This window comes from Ranitomeya variabilis, chromosome 1 (genome assembly GCF_051348905.1).
Source record: "Ranitomeya variabilis isolate aRanVar5 chromosome 1, aRanVar5.hap1, whole genome shotgun sequence".
Taxonomy (NCBI): Eukaryota; Metazoa; Chordata; class Amphibia; order Anura; family Dendrobatidae; genus Ranitomeya; species Ranitomeya variabilis.
In genome coordinates, this window is record NC_135232.1 from 442712279 (window position 1) to 442733179 (window position 20901).

Below are 20901 nucleotides of genomic sequence, written 5' to 3' on the forward strand. Positions count from 1 at the left end.
TTGCCGACTTGATATCATTTGCACATTTAAGGAAACCAAAAGAAATCATGAACATGCATGCCATATAAAGCGCATCTTATGAAACGCGATGACTTTTATGGTCTATTTTCAATATGAAACATAGTGAAGATGCATTAGAAATGATAGCATTTACACTGTAAATATTCCTTTGGACAAGGTAGAATAAGGTTTTACTCAAGTTCCTAGAAAGCTTATGGTTTTCACTGCTCAAGTCAATATATTATACTACATTTTGTACTATACTAATACTCTGCCTTATGCAATTAGCTCCTTACTGCAATGACTTGATGATGACCCTAGAGTCCAGTCCTCTGTACAGAATGATCTGGAGGGCACTTAAACCACTACTTGTCGGCAAAATCCTCTTTACCCCAAGCACACCAGCCACACGTGCATTAATGTCGGAGGTAAGAACCAGGCAAATGCTACCAGTGTGCGTGCATGCGTGCGTGTGTAACATTTAACTCGTCATTATTTTCTACCTATGTCATTTTCAGGTCAATAAAACGTTCCAAGAGTTGGGCGTATTTAGAGATCTTGGAGGAATGTGGGAAGAAGTTCGTCCAGAAATCAAAAAGTTCCTGGAGAGCAGTAAAGAGATGGATCTTGTTAGGGTTAGTTTTTTGGTTCTATTTATTTTGAAGTGTGTTATTACATGGAGGCCATTGAAATGAATGAAGGATGGATGTAACACAGGGATGGATTAGGACTAACAGGAGCTGCTCTGTCCAAGTGTCAAAGAGGGGTAACAAGAGGAGGACTCATCTCAACATTATCGATATATCCTAATTGGGCATAATGACCAAAGTTCAGTTCAGGAGAAAAACCCTTTATCTTTTTCATCTTCCCAATGGGTTCACATTTTTATTTTGAGAGCAGAGGATGATCACATCTGCTTGTTATCTTGGATCAGCATTCAGTAATGCGCAGCACGTGTTTAGTTATAATTGCTTTCTTAGTATAGTCATTGACCAAGTGATCGGCACGTGAACAAAATGATATTGAAGTGATGTAGCACATTCCAAACACAGGCAATGTCTGCCTAATAATCACATCGCCTGACTTCGCTCCACCCTAAGCAGAACATTTTTTCACAAGGATAGCATGATGGGTAAGTAATTATAATAAAATGTATGAGAAGGACTCATATTTTTGTATGTAATTAGGGCAAATTAAACAATATTTATCACAGATCCACAGAATAGATGATAAAAGTACGATTGCTGTGTATCTGAATGCTGAAATCGCCACTTATGTAGAGAATGGAGGTCACAAAGTCACCTCTGTGAATGATGCATGCTCACTAATGCTTAATTCACAAAGGGGATGTTAGGACCAATGTGTTCATAATCAGTAGTGGCCACAGAGGTGGGATCACCAACGATCATGCATATATCAACTATCCTGTGAATGTAACACAATGGTTATTTATGGGGGTAATGGGAAGTTTTGACAACCTGTCCTTTTTCCTACTAAAGTATTTAACTTTGGGTGTTGTATTATGCATCAGAGCAGTATGTGGTATGAATATAGTGCACTTTTCCATATATTTCACAATTCTACATTGATCACTTTTGTTTGTAGTAAATAGGGCGTGAAAGCCTTCTTCCTTTGCTTAGCTCAATAACTGTATTATAAAAAATAATTTTCTCTTCAAAACAAAATACTGATGTGTCCACTGACAAAGTAGATGATCTAATTGGTTCTGATATTTTTCAGGTACAGCTAATACATACGGTACATATTAACCATCTTCTTTCAGACCCTACTGACCAATAAGGGCAGCAGACAGTTCCTGGATCGCCAGCTAAATGCCACAGGTTGGACAGCAGAAGACATTTCAAAATTCCTTGCCAAAGAACCAGAGGGTGAAGCACTGTACACATGGAGAGATGCACTCAATGAGACGGACCGCGTTGTGCTGACCATGTCACGGTTCATGGAGGTGAGTCTTGCAGAGGCCTTCGGAAAATAAGGAGAAGCTAACAATCTTGCTATTTTTTCAATTATGCAGCGATGCTGCTTAGGTTCTGTATCAGCCATTTGCAGCCTATTTGTGTCCTTATCTTAAAACAAGACGCATTACATGGTCAGAATAGCACATACAGGTTTCCAACGTAAAGTACAAAAAAACTACAACAAAGAACATGGCCTTCACTAGACCTATTTAGTGCTACAACCATTGTCTTTATATTTTTCCAGTGTGTTAATCTGGACAAGTTAGAACCAGTGGACAATGAAGAAATTCTTATTGACCAGTCTATGAAGCTTCTACATGAAAGGAAGTTCTGGGCAGGTGTTGTTTTTGTAGACTTGCCGGAAGATGATACAGTACTACCTCACCACATCAAGTATAAAATCCGAATGGACATTGACAATGTGGAGAGAACCAACAAGATTAAGGATGGGTGAGTTGCATAAAGCTTTGCATTATTTACCTCTTTTTTTTTTATATACAGCTACTTCAAGTCCAGACATCGGCTGATCAGTTTTTTCTGTGTCATTTTACAAGGACTTGGGTAGTAAATAACGAAAACAGGATTTGACATTGAAAGGAATTTTCCTGTTTATAATGTCAAAACAGAGTCAAGTACATCTTGCGGGTGTTCAAGGACTAGGTCCCGTTCACCCGACTGCAGGGCTTTCATGTCTCTGTCTGAACCTTCAGTATGAATTCTGTTTTTCGGTAGTCTACCATGATCCCGTGCTCATCTGAAAACACAGACACTACCGCTAAAGAATACAATGACTCTGTTGTTAGCATACCTGAATCCTGTTTTTCTGGGATTCATAACAGTCCTGCGTGAAAACTTAAACTCACTGAAAATCATAGTTTGACCAGGCTCTATAGCTGACCACTTATGATGGTATGCTATTGTCGTAGGCCCCTTATAACAAATTATGTTCCCTGATTGTAAACGTTATCGTCGCCTTCTGGTTTACCTCTTAATGCATTGAAAAAAACCTGAAAAATGTACTTACTACATCTAGTGGTGCTGACATTCTGGATAGCTAAGAGTTGTTGGAGCTGCCCCCAAGCGCAGGACAGCGGGGTACTCGGTACCGGGTCTCTCGGTTCTGGGGATGTCACGGTGGCCTGACCCGGTCCGTGGCCCTGCTATGGGGCGCCCAATAAAAGGGTGTTTGTGATGGTGTAGGTCGCAGTAAATAAAGAGGAAACAGGGTTGCAGTCTCTTTACCTTTTTACTGAAGGCTTCAGCATCCGCAATCTGCTAACGGGGCTGGCTGAGACCGGCCGGTCCGAAGGCACATCCAGAGTTCCCTTTGCAGGTGGAAATCAGTAGCCTGCCTACTAGCGCCTGTATGTTGTAGTACCTCCCTGCTGAGCACCACGGGATAGTCCTCACAACTGTCGTGTTTGTTTCTGTTCTTTCTCTCCGTCCCCCAGATGATATGGATAGGATGCACCCGTATGACGGTGTAGGCCTGGAGTTATTTTATAGGGACCCTAGAGACGCCCCTCTCCCACAATTGCCTCCGTTGTCGTCTTTAGGTGTAAAAGGTGAGACAGCCAACCTAAAGTTAACTGCCCTGCAGTAGTTCAAAGTAATGCGTAGAGCCTATTACTTCCTCGGTGCTCCGGCCACCGGCTACGCGCCTCAGAAGGATGTTGCCGATCTTGGGGCACGACTCCTTCTGGTTCTACCGCCTTTGTGCTGTGATCTCGTTTCTCACTTCTCCACAATATACTTCGCTTCGTGTCCTTTCTTAGGAGACTGCCGCTGTAAGGTACAGGCACGGCTCCATGACGATCTGTCTGTGCTAGGCCGCTGTCAGGATCCCACCCCTGACAGGTCCTCTCCCGAACTCTCCCGGGCTGCTTTCTGCCTAACTTCCTATTACCCATGTGTGAGGAGTGGCCTAGTAAATAGGACCTTTTGCTCCCCCTGGCGGCCGGAGTGTGAAGTGTAATGTGTGACTGTGATACCTGGCAAGGTGAACTCTTTTAGTGCAATCAGATGTACCATCACTCCCCCTGGTGGAAGAGCGACGCCACTGCAACGACCAGACTCTGGGGCGCTGCATTGTCCTGTTTCGTTTCTTGGTGCTTTTGGTGAGACCTATCTACTTAGATACAGTGCTAAAAAAGGAATCACTTGCACATCACAGTGTTACCCCCAAGTAAATTAAACTTCAGAGATACCAGTCTGTCCAGTTAGGAAACATAAGTGATTGCGAATAAATTTCACCTGCTTTGGTGCAAATGAAAGTAACAATGGATGAACTGGAGAGATAACAGGAAGACAACCCCCAAAAGGGAATGATTTTAGTAGGTGGTGACCACGAACAATTTCTCTCTCCTTATCCTTTCTGACTGATTCTTGTTTTGCTAATGTCCTTGTCATATTTTGGTAGCATGAAGTGGTACCTGCAGCCCATTCAGGTTGTACCGTTCCTCCAGGATGGCACATCCATTCAGGAAGAAGGTGTGTTATGTTTCCCAACACAGTCTCAAAAACATGTAGCGGATACCAGGAAATGTGCAATTACACAGGGAGAGTCGGATAGAGCCAGGGAAGGGCATTAACACAGTAGTAGGACTGATATCTGCTCATTTGAGCAAGGGGGAACAGGAGGAGCATTGCCAGTGCACTACAAAATTGGATAATGGTGTCCATGTGTCTTTCTGAACTGTCAGAAACAGACTGCACAAGAATATGATAGGTCCTGACATCCGTTCGTGAGACCTGTGCGCTCACAGTCCAGTAAGGTGCAGCTCATTTGGCATTCCCCAGTTGACACCAGAATTGGCAGGTCTGTCATTGGTGCTCTGCCCAGAGCAAGGTGAAGGTGTTCTGCAGAACTGGATAGAGAATATCTAATAAAATGTGAGAGATTATAAACTAATGCAAAAAAGGTGAATATGTTGAAATGAGAGACACAGAATCTAGATAGAGTTTGAGCTTAGATATCTATCGGGACTCCCATTTAAAGTCCAGCTAGTTTTTTCGAACGAGCCGATTACATTAAGTTCGTTGACCCATTCCAGTAGAGGGATGAGTCACAATCACTCTAGTGTCTAGCTAAGAATGATTTTGCAACATTAAGCCAATGAAGAAAAATTGTAAACTGGTTCTAGATTAATTACGGTAGGTTCAGTTTGGGCAAGAGGAGATGCTTTCTTGGACCGTAAAGAGATTATTTTTTGGATGTTGTTACAAAAGAGGTTGAGTAGAGGTCATACCTATATATGTAATGGGTTACTGTTTCCTTTTATATTTGGAGCAGTGAATAGTAAACAGATCCCAACATTTTTAGTTGTTAAAGGCTTTCATTCCACATATGTGGATTAAGAAGATGACATTTTAATATTTACACATCCTAGTTGCAGCCAGGTCATGTAATCATATATTATATTTTCTTACCTCCGTAGTTACTGGGATCCTGGTCCTCGTGCTGACCCATTTGAAGACATGCGTTATATCTGGGGTGGATTTGCTTATCTACAGGATGTTATTGAACAGGCAATCATTAGAATACAGACCGGCACTGAAAAGAAGACAGGAGTATATGTTCAGCAGATGCCCTATCCTTGTTATGTAGATGACATGTAAGTAAAATCAGAATAGTGTCGAAATAATATAATGCCAGGAGCTAAACCTTAAAATTTTGTTTAAGTACTTTTTAAAGTAAGTGTTCAGAAATGGCAAAACTTTTTTCTGTTGCATTAAAAGTTATGTTAAAGTGGATCTGCCACCAGAGTTCACAATATAGACTGCTTATATCATGAAATAGATCTTTTAGACCGGATGAGGCTGCTGTACCTTGTTTCAACATCTATGTCAGAACGGCATTATATTCCTTTTCGTTTAAGAACAAGCTCTATCACATCTATCCTTTTTGTTTCAAGGCTGATTGACAGCTAGACGTGTCCTCTTCTACTGCTAGTGGGCCGAGATTAAATTAATACACTTGGACCATGAGCTCATCTACTCTTTAGCTAGACTAATAAAATGCTTAGATTAACATCAGGGTTATACAGCCATTCTGAAATGGATTTTGAAAGTAAGTGCACCAATATCATCTGGTCTACGACATCTACTTAATAATGTATGCAGCTTGCATTGTGAAATCTGGGGACAGAACCAATTTAATTGACTTACGTTTTCACAAACGTTTTGAAGTGTATGAGTTCACAATCAATCTTAAATAGTGTATCTTCCTGCAAGAAATACAGGGGTCCCCAACCTATTGCTTGGGAGCCACATGTGGCTTGGGGGCTTATGATTTGTGACTTGCTGCTGCCAGCTTGGTGCATTAGCACCAGGTCTAGCAAACAACTATGAAGAGCGGGTCTCCAGATGGTGACTTTTGTGAGTAGCCCAACTCAGAAGTGCAGATGTGTTTGGATGTGCATGTACTGGCCTCGGGGGTTTAGCAATAAATTAAGTATAGTAATCTGGAATTAAGTATAGTACTACTGTCAGTTGGAGGAGGTGCTTGAAGCTACTTTGAGGGGTGCGGGAGCAGAATGTCAGTACACCACAAGGAGGGTCCGGAAGTATTTGGATGTGGCTCCTGACCATCTCTAAGAGCTGAATATGGCTCTCCAGGTAAAAAAGGTTGGGGACCACTGCCCTATCACATCTTCATACTCCAGCTCCTTGCAAAAAAAACTGTAGGTTTTATTTCTGCACCTGCCAATAGGCAAGTATATGCTTGGTTATCTGGAAGAGTGAAATAAATACTGTATTATGGTAACAACAATCTTGATGATTTCCCAAAAACTTCAATGACATATGCTGAGCCCATTAAAAAAAACCTGAGCAGTAGTAATGTGTACAAGTTTCAGGCTGTTATTAGTCTCGTTCTCAGTTTTCTTTTACTTTCTAGTAAGCAACAGTGGTATTCTGTGTTTTACCCCTATGGGGTTGGTTGATTTTAAGTAAAAGTTAATGTATCTAGCATTTGGAAACAATTTCATGTACTTACTCATTTTTATTTTGTTGATAAATATTTGAGTTATCTGTTACCAGCGGTTTTAATGTTTCCTCATAACATCCGTTAGCCTCACCATTTATACAGTGTTTCTTCTTGGGTTCAGATTTTTACGTGTCATGAGCCGATCCCTACCCTTGTTCATGACGTTAGCTTGGATCTATTCTGTCGCTGTAATCATAAAAGGAATTGTATATGAAAAAGAGGCTCGTCTAAAAGAGACCATGAGGATCATGGGTCTGGACAATGGCATTCTGTGGCTGAGTTGGTTCATCAGCAGCCTTATTCCTCTTCTCATGAGTGCTGGTCTACTAGTGTTGATCCTGAAGGTAAAACAAGAATCATTGCATTGTTTCCCATTGCTAAAAGTGGTCATAAACCTTGCTAGCTCAGTGTATCAAATATGAAGATGTGCAGTATGACCTTGATAAGCAGTTATCTACTTCACTGAAAACTGAACTTTGTTTCATTTTTCAGACTGGAAACCTGTTGCCATACAGTGATCCAAGTGTGGTGTTTGTCTTCCTGTCTGTCTTCGGAGTGGTGACCATCTCACAGTGCTTCCTGATAAGCACCATTTTCTCTCGAGCCAATTTAGCAGCAGCTTGTGGTGGCATCATTTATTTTACACTTTACCTACCCTATGTCCTATGTGTTGCGTGGCAAGACTACGTGGGATTCACTCTCAAGATTTTTGCTGTAAGAAACTAATTTTTCTTTCCACAATTCTTCATAAGGATAAAGTGTTTTAGTTTTCTGCAATCCCAAATAATCTAGTTCTCACAAATTAACATTTGGAATTATATCTGCAAACTAAAGTTTGGAAACTGCAGCTAACACAGTCTCATGTTTCACCATTTGCCACATCACAAAATTTGAGTTGTGATTAATGTTTGACAAGTAGCAAGGATCCTAAAGGGGTTTTCCCATCATCAAAGTACAGTTTAATCTATAGATCTTGGAATAATAATAATTTCCACAATTGGATGTGTTAAAAAAATGTCCCTGTGCTGAGATAATCTTAGAAATGTGTCCCTGCTGTGTACTGTGTAATGGCTGTGTCTGATCATATCACATCTCCTGGGAAGGGGAGGGAGCAAAAGAGAGGATACAGACAGGACAGCATGGGACCACAGATGCTGCTTTCTGTGAGGTAAAACATGTTTAAAAACAAACAGAAAAAGCTTTACCTCACAGAAATAATCAGCTGCGATCGAATTCTTTAATGACTGTATACTCTCTTTTGCATTCTCCGTTGCACATGAACATTTTTTTAACACATCCAATTGTGGAACTTATTTTTATTCAAAGATCTATTTAAAAAAAATTAACTTTTATTCATGGGACAAACTGTTGAATTGTTCACCTTATTTTAACAATAGTTTTGTCTCTGTGTTTTCCTTGTAGAGCTTCTTGTCACCTGTTGCTTTTGGGTTTGGTTGTGAAGTTTTTGCACTTTTTGAGGAGCAAGGAGTTGGCGTACAGTGGAGCAATCTCTTAGATAGCCCTCTGCAAGAAGATGGCTACAGTCTTACTACCTCTGGCTTCATGATGCTTTTTGATACTCTTTTGTATGGAGTGATGACTTGGTATATTGAAGCCGTCTTTCCAGGTAATCTGTTTGAAAAGATTTAATCACTATTACCAGATACAGCAACAGACCAGCGATTTCCTGTAATTTAGTCAGACAAACTGATTTAGCGTTGTTGTAAGTACATAATTAAATGCCACATAACGCCTTGCTTTCTGCAGATATTGTGTTGAGTTACGTACAGTAATTTTTGGCTTTGCCATTGATTTCAGCACTACTCTAGGTTTGTAAACAAGTGGAAAACCACTACTGTATCACATAGTGCTTACACTAAAAATGGAATTTACAGCATTATATTATTTTGTATAATTGCACATAATTACCAGAAAAGCATGGATCAAAGTGATGTTTAATGGTGTAGATGTACTGTATGTGTTTCTTTACTAGTTGTGGGTTCAAGCACATCTGACCTTAGGTTTGCAATATTTTCCCATATTCCTACAATGTTATATATAATTGACAATATCTCTAGTGATCTTTCCAATGATCTGCACTGATTTAAGGGAATGACCTAGAAATGTAGACTGTACTCTTTTTAGATAATTCATATTATGACTAAAATGTCTCAGAGAGAATCTGTCAGTAGGGTCAACCCTTCTAAGTCGTCTATATGGGTGCACAGGTCATAGAAAGGTGAATAACATGTTACATTGATATCAATTTAGGCCAATATGGAATTCCCAGACCTTGGTATTTCCCATTCACAAAGTCTTATTGGTGTGGAGAAGAACCAAAATTGATACATCACCCCAGTTCTTTACACAAGGATTCATCTGAAGGTAAATGTCTGACTTAACTCCATGCATGCAGTTTACAAGACTTTTACCTTTTAAAATGTATCTTCACTTTGGTACTTCTTTCTCTAGTTTGCATGGAGGAAGAACCAAGCCATCTTTCACTAGGAGTCTCCATTCAAAACCTGGTAAAAATTTATCGAGATGGTAAGAAGGTGGCAGTGGATGGCTTGTCACTAAGCTTCTATGAAGGACAAATCACTTCATTCCTGGGACATAATGGAGCTGGAAAAACTACAACTATGTAAGAAACTTACATTGAATTTGAATAAAATATGATATTACTATGTGTATACTATAGTTTGTAAGAGATAGATAAAGGTGCAGTTACTCACTCAATTCTCTATGGTTATAAGATATCCTAACATGTACAGTTTGATGTTTAGTTAGCATTTCACAGTTTCTAACTTTATTAATGTTTTATATGTGTATGTTTAGACATATACGACAATGGTCAACAGAAATAAGTACATTTTTATTGTCCTATTTATTAAAGGTCTATATTAACCGGATTGTTCCCACCAACCTCTGGAACTGCCTATATTATGGGAAAAGACATTCGCACTGAGCTCAACTCTATCAGGCAAAATTTGGGAGTTTGTCCTCAACACAATGTTCTCTTTGACATGTAAGTAAAATCAGAATGTATGAAAAAACCTTATTGGAATCTCCAAAGAACATTTTGAGTTACTCAGAAAAACCATCACTTATGTACCATGTAGATTTTATGATTCTTAATTTACAAGTACCATCTACTCCCACTATTGGTATATCACTTTTAAGACTTGTCATGTTCAATAATTCTTTGGCATGTTTATGCTAGTAATGTTGTAATTTTTTTTTTTCAGAAAAGTGTGTAATTCATACTTTTAAAGTCATGAAGTACATTCTTATAGTCAAAGTGTACTTATAAAAAATAAGAAAAAATTATATGAAAAATAGAAAAATTAATTTAGCATTGAGGTGTATCAATATTTTATATGTACATATAAAGTATTTTAACATATACAATTTTATGTTTTAAATATTGCACATATTATAAAGCCATTTTTACTGTTTAAATCAGTGATAAATCGATTTACTTTCCATTATAGAAAGTTAAAGAATGCAACTTATATTTATTTATTCTGTTAAATCATGTCTATTGAGGAGTGAGAAGCTAAACAGAAATGTACAACAAACACATGCATACTTTCTTCATGTCCTCATAGCTGATCACTTGCACAGCCTGTTTAAGGTGAATTTACAAAGAGCATAATGAATGAGCAATAAAAGCTGTAGGTTTACCTATGTCAATTTATGACTTATGCAGTTGGCAGCACATCATTTCTGATAAAGTATTCATCTGGAGTTTTTGCGTACTGTCTCAAGTCTCATGTCAGACTGCGGAGACCCGTGTGTCGTAAACAGTGCCTTCCCCCCACCACCAATCCCGAAAAGACAACACGAACCGGCCTAGATGGGTTGAACTAGTCGGTTACAGTTTATTAATTTGATAAGCAGGGAGGGGCAAATTACATTTCGCAACGGGCTCACAGCCGTGGGCCCAATCTGCGACCGACGGGCGGCCAGCCAATGAGCGGCTACGAAGCTTTGCCCCTCCCTCCACTTCCGCTGTGACTTAAAAATAACAGTATTATTATCGTCAGTTAAAGTTCAAGTATTAAAAACATTTTATTTCTTTTGTCCAAACAGCACAAAAACATTCGTAACTATGTAGGGGAGGGAGGGTGGGACAATTGCTTCCAGAGGGTCAGCCGGGGAGAAAGAGGAAGGTGCTGACCCCGGCACCTGGATTTAACCCTTGTGGGTGTGGCCGGATGCCCCTTCTTCTCTCTTCCCATTGGTCAGCTGGGCGTCCCAATTAGTGCATCACCTGGGGGAGTAGTGTAAGAGGGGGAATAGGCACTGCACGGTGTTTCCTATTAGCTTTTTTCCATAAGGGGCTCCACAGTCCGAGGCACATTCCCTATGCGGTACCGTGCCTGCCAAATAATGAAATGAGGTAATGAACTCAGCACTTTAGAAACACCTGTACAAAATACTATTGATCGATTGATTGATCTGCAGGGTCCCAATCTTGGAATCCCTGAGGTCCCAGCAGTTGGACCCCAAGTGATCAGAAGGTTATGCTTTATGCCTTGGATAGGAGATGGCTTGTTTTTTTTTATTGTGAATAACCCTTTAATTGTATTAGCAACAAACATTTCATTGATTTCTTTTTGTATAGTAGGGATGTAATCCATGTTCATTACTAAGGATCTTTACAAAAACCTTGTTTAAGTGATCATGTAGGTATTTATGGTATACTAGATGGTGGCCCGATTCTAACGCATCGGGTATTCTAGAATATGTATAGTAGTATAAAGCACAGCCCACGCAGTATATAACACAACCCACGCAGTATATAACACAGCCCACATAGTATATAACACAGCCACGTAGTATATTGCCCAGCCATGTAGTATATTGCACAGCCATGTAGTATATAGCACAGCCCACGTAGTATATAGCACAGAGACGTAGTATATAGCACAGCCCATATAGTATATAGCACAGGCCATGCAGTGTATAACACAGCCACGTAGTATATAACACAGCCACATAGTATATAGCACAGCCACGTAGTATATAACACAGCCACGTAGTATATAGCACAGCCCACGTAGTATATAACACAGGCCATGCAGTATATAACACAGCCACGTAGTATATTGCCCAGCCACGTAGTATATTGCCCAGCCACGTAGTATATTGCCCAGCCACGTAGTATATTGCCCAGCCACGTAGTATATTGCCCAGCCACGTAGTATATAGCACAGCCCACGTAGTATATAACACAGCCCATGCAGTATATAACACAGCCCACATAGTATCTAACACAGCCCACATAGTATATAGCAATGTGTGCACCATATCCCTGTTAAAAAAAGAATTAAAATAAAAAATAGTTATATGCTCACCTTCCGGAGGCCCCCGAATCCAGCCCAGGCGTTTAGCGATGCTTCTCGCGACTCTCCAGTCCCAAGAATGCATTGCGGCAATAACACGTGATGATGTAGCGGTCTCACGAGACCGCTACGTCATCTCCGTTCATTGCCGCAGTGCATTCTTGGGACCGGAGCGTCGCGAGGAGCGGGAAAGGTGAGAATATAATGATTTTTTTTTTTATTATTATTTTTAACATTAGATCTTTTTACTATTGATGCTGCATAGGCAGCATCAATAATAAAAAGTTGGTCACACAGGGTTAATAGCAGCGTTAACGCCGCGGTATAACGCAGTCCGTTTAACGGACTGCTAAACTGCTATGGGGGCACTGACTGGAGGGCAGTAGGGAGGGGGCACTGACTGGAGGGGAGTAGGGAGGGACGAATTCGCGGACAGACTGTGCCCGTCGCTGATTGGTCACGGCCGGCCGCGATCAATCAGCGACGCGGGATTTCTGTGACAGACAAACAGACGGAAGTGACCCTTAGACGATTATATAGATAGATTTATGGTATATACTGTATACAGATACTGACTGATGTGAATGATTACAGTGTGTTCATGCTGTAAAAGCAATGTGGATTAAAAAATGTGCAGAATATATGGAATGAATAGTCTCCTTGTAAATTGAAGCTAAATATCCAGTGCACAGACCCTACAGATAATTTTTTTTTTACCATGCTAATGTGTCTGTGGAGTTTTACTGAGGCATGCAAGCATGCTCCCTCATCTGTGCCTCTCTACAATTTCCCTCCAGGCTCACTGTTGAAGAACACATCTGGTTTTATGCACGACTGAAGGGACTTTCTGAAGATAAAGTAAAAGCAGAGATGGAACAGATGATAAATGATGTTGGCCTTCCCAATAAGAAAAAATCCAAGACTAGTCAACTGTCAGGTAATGCACAGTTAATATCGAGACTTGCTAAGTTACTGTAGTGCTAGCTGTAATTACTACAGGTTTAAGGATCCTACTCAGATAATATGATCAAACCATTGACTTCATTTAGGGTCTATTAGAATCTAGTGGAGGTAGCTGTCATATAAGTCAATGTCAAATGCTTTAATGACACTTGCAACATGACTAAGGCTACTTTCACACTAGCGTCGCAATGCGTCGTTGTTGAGAAAAAACGCATCCTGCAAAGTTGCCCGCAGGATGCGTTTTTTCTCCATAGACTTTTATTAGCGACGCATTGCGACACAGTGCCACATGTCGCAACCGTCGTGCAACGGTTGCGTCGTGTTTTGGTGGACCGCCGCCACAAAAAAACGTTACATGTAATGTTTTTTTGTGTGTCAAGACCGCCATTTTCAATTGCGCATGCGCGGCCGAAACTCCGACCCCTCCTTCTCGGACCTTGCAATGGGGCAGCGGAAGCGTCCTAAGACTGCTTCCGCTGCCCACGTCGGGCATTTTTTTCACAGTATGCGTCGGTACGTCGGGCCGACGCAGCGCGACGGCCCCGTACCGACACTAGTGTGAAAGCAGCCTAAGATAAGTAACCAAGCCAGACATCCATGTACAGACAGGTGTTTCTGGATACTTGCCCAGCATCAGTGCTTAGAGCGCGGTGGACCAAAGCTCTAAAATCTTTTTATACACATTACCAGTTACCAGTGGAACTACTATTATTTATTGTTAAATCACCATTAATTCCATTGTTCTGCACATGTGAAAAGGTTACATAAATATTACCTACATGTAACATATACATTACATGCATAAAATAAACAAACTGACAGATTGGTACAGAAAGAGAGAGGACCCTGCCCTGACGGGCTTACAATCTCCTGTGTAATTGGTGAGGAGACATTTGGCAGTGGGTGGCCGTGATGGAGTTGAAGCGAGGGTAGTGGAATCTCTATAATTTTTATCTTACATTACTTATCTCTATATTGATTTTTTTTAAATGTTGAATTGTGTAATGAATGTCAATGACATCTAAATTATTCTGTATTAATTGCAAACATATACACTTCTGGACTTTGCATACTGTTTGATAACATATATGACATTTGTTTTGTAGGTGGTATGCAGAGGAAACTCTCTGTAGCCCTGGCTTTTGTTGGGGGGTCAAAGGTTGTCATTCTTGATGAGCCAACTGCTGGGGTTGACCCCTATTCAAGGAGAGGCATTTGGGAGCTGCTACTTAAATACAGACAAGGTAAATATAAAATGTACCATGTGTATGTACAGTGCTTTGCGAAAGTATTCGGCCCCCTGGAACTTTCAACCTTTTCCCACATATCATGCTTCAAACATAAAGATACCAAATGTAATTTTTTGGTGAATAATCAACAAGTGGAACACAATTGTGAAGTTGAACGAAATGTATTGATTATTTTAAATTTTTGTGGAAAATCAAAAAATGAAAAGTGGGGCGTGCAATATTATTCGGCCCCTTTAACTTAATACTTTGTTGCGCCACCTTTTGTTGCGATTACAGCTGCAAGTCGCTTGGGGTATGTCTCTATCAGTTTTGTACATCGAGAGACAGAAATTCTTGCCCATTCTTCCTTGGAAAACAGCTCGAGCTCAGTGAGGTATGATGGAAATCCTTTGTGAACAGCAGTTTTCAGCTCTTTCCACAGATTCTCGATTGGATTGAGGTCTGGACTTTGACTTGGCCATTCTAACACCTGGATACGTGTATTATATTTATCATCATTAGGCATTTAGGACAACATTGGATCATTCAGAGATCCACAATGAACTTCTGGAGTGCGTTTGGTGCACTGAAAGTAAAGGGGCTGAATAATATTGCACTTTTCAGTTTTTGATTTTCCACAAAAATGTAAAATAACCAATAAATTTCGTTCAACTTCACAATTGTGTTCCACTTGTTGTTGATTCTTCACCAAAAATTTACATTTGGTATCTTTATGTTTGAAGCATGATATGTGGGAAAAGGTTGAAAAGTCCCAGGGAGCCGAATACTTTCGCAAGGCACTGTATAGTGGTGTTAGAAAGCAGGACGTAAATTCTGTACCAGTAATACTAGGTTACTAATAGAGTTTTAATTCGACTGGATTTTGGATCCTTGATTTAGGAGCAACCAAGAGTCTGGGTGGGGAAAGTCGTTCCAGTAATCCAGCCCAGGGTTTACAGGCATAGTAGCTGGCAACTGGGTTAGCAAAGCAGAGTGGAGTTCAAGCTGGAGCTGAGAGATGCATTTGGTGAACACGTTTAAATAGCTTGAGCTGATACTGCCTGGAATGCCAAGATTGATGAGGTGGCTTTAATTACTTTTGTTTAATTGTGCCTGAAGAAAGGACTGTTTATATTATTCATTTGTATTAGAGTAAAGCTGTTTTCATTTTGGAGCTGTAAAGTTTATGATGGACAATAAACTTTATGCTGTTTTGTTATAAAACCCTATTCTGGTGCGTATCCAAGTGGCTACCAGAGAGCTGAACCCCTACAGTGGGCAGAAGAAAAACTTGGTGCACCTAACAATGATAACACATTTCAAGAAGATCAGTAATTTATCTGTCTTAAATGTGAGTGTTTTGGAATATGGATTGATTCAGAATATCTATTTTATGGTTGTTAATCCAGGAAGGACAATTATTCTTTCCACACACCACATGGATGAGGCTGATATCCTCGGAGACCGAATTGCTATAATCTCACAAGGAAAATTATGCTGTGTAGGATCTTCTCTGTTCCTGAAGAACCAACTAGGGACTGGCTACTACCTTACATTAGTGAAGAGGGACACGGACTCCTCTCTCAGTTCCTGCAGGAATAGCAGCAGTACAATGTCTTACTTGAAAAAGGTACATTCAGCTCTTTTGATTATTCAATTTACTTAGAAAAGTCACCAAACCTGCTTGAAATGAACAAAATAAATTACATGTGTTTCATCATCTAAGTTTTCTATGTGCTATAGTGCTCTAATGGATGATTAAAGGGAGGGTAGCAGTGCGCTCCTGGCTGACAGTTCAGACCAGCATCATTGTCATGCTGTTGGGTGAAACTGTGTACGCCCCCATGCTGCAAGCAGAGGTAACATTGGAGGAGCTCAGCGTCACTGATGTTGGCCATATCCAGCCATCTTCAAATCAGTTTTTTTAAGCTCTATAGAAAAGAGCTTTTAAGTACTGTGCACCTTAACAGACCGTGGCAGCCAATAATCTAAGCAAAGAGCAGTAAACAGTATAATTTATTGTATATTAATTGATGTGTATGTACGTTTAAAGTGCTTGTCCATGACCTTGACAACACCTTCTTAAACAGGACCTTACACCAATTTGAGGATGTTACACTGGCCACATCATGGATTGATGGCTGCAAAGCTGAATAAAGCACAGTTTTTATTTTTTAATTTGTCCTTTCCATGGTGGAGATATATCAGCTTGGAAAGATTAGATTGTAATTTATATTATTATTGGGCGTTACCAGAGATTGGCCTGTGTGGAGTGTACTTCATTCCCTGCGTGAGGTTGATCAATCATAAGCAGGCAACAACACAGGGGAAAAAGAACACTCATTTCTCTAGTCACTTATCTCTCCTTCTACTTTGTAGATATACAACAGAGCTAAGTTATGTACAGTATCATTACAAAAACTTTAAAATCTGATCTCACGGCAGGCAATGTGGGGGAAGGGTGAGAGTTGACAGCACAATGAGATGAGATCTGGAAGTGTTTGTAAGGATATATAAATTAGGTCTGCTGTATCTCTACACCATCTTACACATTTGGCCACTTCTCATGTAATTACCAAATAATTTGTACTGATAATCCATACCTTGGAACTACCATTAGCTAGATCACTGCCTGATACTTCATTTAACATCTGGGATGACGGTACCCCGTCATTTATGGGCAGGAAAGCAGCAGATCAGCTCCTGCCTGCAAACAGAATAGGAGCTCGATGCTGGCAACGCCAACAGGAGCGGGGACCACAGAAGCGGTGATTATTAAAAATAGCAAACATACTACGGATCGGAAGAGAGAAACCAAGAGTAGGGTAATTATCAAAAATAGCTCCTTTTCTAATCCTACACCTAACCCTCCATTGTATCCAATCAGAAATGTAACTATAAGTGTTGTAATCACCGCCACTGTTGCCCCTGAACCTGATGATGATAGGGTCAGAATAAAAAGGCAACAACTTGTTCACATAGTGGCTATTGATTGATATGCTGTTGGATTTTAACATTTTTTGTATGCGACTTGCTTCCTGCACAGTACACATCTCCGAAAACTAACAATCTTCCATTGCCTGTTTTTCTACTATAAAAACACCTAAGTCACTTCTTCTATAAGGAAGCTGTGCTTGTCTATGCTGCTTTGACAACACGATTCACTATTTACTCGTAGCCACTAGACTCTAGCCTGTTTGTCCACCAATTTTTTTAAATATTTTTTGTTGCAGGAGGATAGTGTATCCCAGAGCAGTTCGGATGCTGGGCTGGGCAGTGACCATGAAAGTGATACTTTGACAATAGGTAAGAAGTACTGATTTTTCAATCAAACTTGCATAGAAACCATGGTGGTATCCAGCAACCTTTATCAACCAGTGTTTAGTTTGAGAAGGTTGAAACATGATTTGTGTGTTATGATGTACTGAAATTGGTTCAATACCTTAAACCGTCAAAGTGCCTTGGACGTGGATGTAACTTCTGACTCCATATTTTCCTACCCTTGCTTTCTAATGTAAAGAACTACTTGAGTTAGACACAAAGAGCTTAAACTCCAGTTTGAAGACTCAACCATGAGATATTGATTGGCACATTTCATCTAAGGATATCAGAAGGAGATGATAATTTTTAGTTTTTTATTTTTGGATTTTAACTTTTTCCTTCCTTTTAATGTTTTCTTATTGTATTTTTGTAAAGGGTTATTCCCATCTTCATAAATGACTATGTCAGATAGTGCTTGTACATGGAAGCAGTTTTGCAATTTAATGGTTATTTAAATTTTGAGCCACTCTTTTAAGATATTCTTCTTTTTGTTGTTACCTTGTTGCCTTGGAGACTGACCACCTCTGCTAGACAAAACATGTGCAGTGCTTCTAAACTATTTTCTATTGAGATTGTAAGCACTGCTTTCAATCTGTCCAGGACAGCTGGAGCCCGCTGTTACTTCATAACCCTGGACAGCTTTAGCGCAGGGCTTACTAGCTAGATATCAGCAGTATCTGGTCTTCTAGGCAACAAACTGTAAAGAAAAGTGTTAATATCTCAACAATGGAGAAACATTTTATTAATAATAATCTTTATATAGCGCTAACATATTTTGCAGCGCTTTACAGTTTTGCATACATTATCATCGCTGTCCCAATGGGGCTCACAATCTAAATTCCCTATCAGTATGTCTTTGGAATGTGGGAGGAAACCAGAGTACCCAGAGGAAACCCACGCAAACACAGGGAGAACATACAAACTCCTTGCAGATGTTGTCCAAGGTGGGATTAGAACCCAGGACTCCAGCACTGCAAGGCTGCAGTGCTAACCACTGAGCCACCGTGCTGAGCACTTAACTGCAAAAATGAAATGCTTGTTTTTACCTGAACAATCCAACAATATCCCTCTATAAAGATAGAAATAACCTTTAAAGGATGTCAAGTAGAATTATTAATCAAACGTTTATCAAAAGTTTATTTATGACTTTGAAAATTTAGTAAGTACAATAAAAGATCTACAAATTTCATGTAATTTTTGGTAAAAGTGCATATTGTGTAAAACTATATGTGTTTTGAGGCTCCCATACACATAAGATAAAGTCAGCCGAAATACCAATTTCAACCGTGACAAAAGATCGTCGACTCTCTTTGTGAAATAAACGATTGTTTGAAGCAAGAGTTGGGCATGAGAGGCCACGTGCACACGTTGAGTATTTGGTCAGTATATTACCTCAGTATCTGTAAGCCAAAACCAGGAGTGGGTGATAAATACAGGAGTGGTGACGTGTTTCCATTATACTTTTCCTCTGATTGTTCCACTCCTGGTTTTGGTTCACAAAGCTTGTCATTGACTTAAAAAATCCAAGAGCTAATGTGGTCTGAGATGCTTTCATCCAAAACTGATTAACAACCATTTGCCCAATGGATAAACAAGCTTTTGTTGTGTCATGTCATATGTGTAGGAAGGTCATTCGTTTCTACTACTATGTACGGTACATGAACCAAACATAAAATTCTCACAACAGGCTTTTTCTTGTCTTGTATGGGTCTCACAGATGTCTCTGCCATTTCAAACCTCATCAACAAACATGTGCCTGAAGCCCGACTTGTAGAAGATATTGGACACGAACTCACTTATGTCTTGCCTTATGAGGCTGCAAAAGAAGGAGCATTTGTTGAACTTTTCCACGAAATAGATGACCGCTTATTTGACATTGGTATCTCCAGTTATGGTATCTCAGATACCACTCTTGAAGAGGTAAGAACGATAATGTTCAAGATTTCCTTTTATATTTCAGTTCATGGCATAATGTAATTGCTTACACATTAATGACTGGCTTATTGGCAGAATTCTGATTCTATAATATTTTGTCTTTGTGTCTCATCAAACTTAGTCTGTTATCTTGTGCATGAATTTTATAACCTTCTCACCTGTCCTACTGGCACAAGATCCCAGATCCACAGCTAGTAAAGCAATCCAAAAAACCCATGGGCAGATCCAGCACTTCTTCCAAAAGTATTACACTTTATTAGACTTCACTAAAATCAATAACAGGAACAATGTGTAAAAAAAAACAGTCCACAAAGAGGAATACATGTCTCTCAAGAGATGTTCATGGTTGCTGTGTTTCGAAGCGCATTTCTTACTCAAAATGGCATGTAAAGTAACTCTGTAATTCTTATAAGTAAGAATCAATGTGCTTCGAAATCGTCAACCATGAGCATATATTAAGGGATGTGTATTTCTCTTTGTGGACACATCATTCCTGTTACTGATTTTATGGAAGTCTATATTTTTCTTGCTTGATCAGCCCCCCATTCGATTGCTTTACTTACCGCCTTCTTGTGCTTGTCTTGATAGATGCTGTCAGATCAAACACAAACTAAGTCCGTTTGGATTATGTTTGTGTAATAGCAGTCCATGGTTCCTTCAGGGTTTCAGCCTATCTCAAGTTAAATGTGGCTTCAGACGGCACCCCTGGATATATTGCAGAAATGCTATGTGAACTGGGCCCAATGCAGCCAGCTGTATTTGCATGAAGACAAAAAATAACTGTGAAATCTTCATATTGTTTTCTGATTGCCTGTTACAGATATTCCTAAAAGTGGCTAATGACACGGGTGTAGATGCTGAGACATCAGGTAATCGGCAATAGGCAGAACAAGATTTTTGTTGGTTTACATTATCAAATTTGGTTGCTTTTTAAACCGTTTTCTGTCCTTTAATTTTTTAGATGGGACACTACCTGCTAGGAGGAAAAGATATGCCTTTGGGGACCACCAGAGCTGCCTACGACCTTTCACAGAAGATGACAATATGGAAACCAATGACTCAGATTTGGATCCAGGTAGTTGTAGTGACATATTCATTCATAGTACTTGAATAATTAACTGTTTACAGTCTCTTAA

The 20901-nt window shown here is 39.9% G+C and overlaps 1 protein-coding gene across 2 annotated transcripts in view; it reads left to right on the forward strand.

Moving 5' to 3' along the window:
- Window positions 1–20901, forward strand: part of ABCA1 (ATP binding cassette subfamily A member 1) — a 141574-nt gene that overhangs the window by 84497 nt on the left and 36176 nt on the right. The window contains exons 10-28 of one of the 2 annotated variants that reach the window (XM_077249411.1): window positions 289–428; window positions 519–635; window positions 1784–1966; window positions 2224–2429; window positions 5417–5593; window positions 7088–7310; window positions 7459–7680; window positions 8389–8593; window positions 9238–9351; window positions 9439–9610; window positions 9863–9994; window positions 13115–13254; window positions 14387–14524; window positions 15919–16139; window positions 17194–17334; window positions 17743–17814; window positions 19538–19750; window positions 20586–20634; window positions 20727–20840. In XM_077249411.1, coding sequence (XP_077105526.1) covers window positions 289–428; window positions 519–635; window positions 1784–1966; window positions 2224–2429; window positions 5417–5593; window positions 7088–7310; window positions 7459–7680; window positions 8389–8593; window positions 9238–9351; window positions 9439–9610; window positions 9863–9994; window positions 13115–13254; window positions 14387–14524; window positions 15919–16139; window positions 17194–17334; window positions 17743–17814; window positions 19538–19750; window positions 20586–20634; window positions 20727–20840 — 2979 coding nt within the window. Of the gene's footprint in view, window positions 1–288; window positions 429–518; window positions 636–1783; window positions 1967–2223; window positions 2430–5416; window positions 5594–7087; window positions 7311–7458; window positions 7681–8388; window positions 8594–9237; window positions 9352–9438; window positions 9611–9862; window positions 9995–13114; window positions 13255–14386; window positions 14525–15918; window positions 16140–17193; window positions 17335–17742; window positions 17816–19537; window positions 19751–20585; window positions 20635–20726; window positions 20841–20901 lie in introns of both variants that reach the window. The other variant, XM_077249420.1, reaches the window with a different exon arrangement.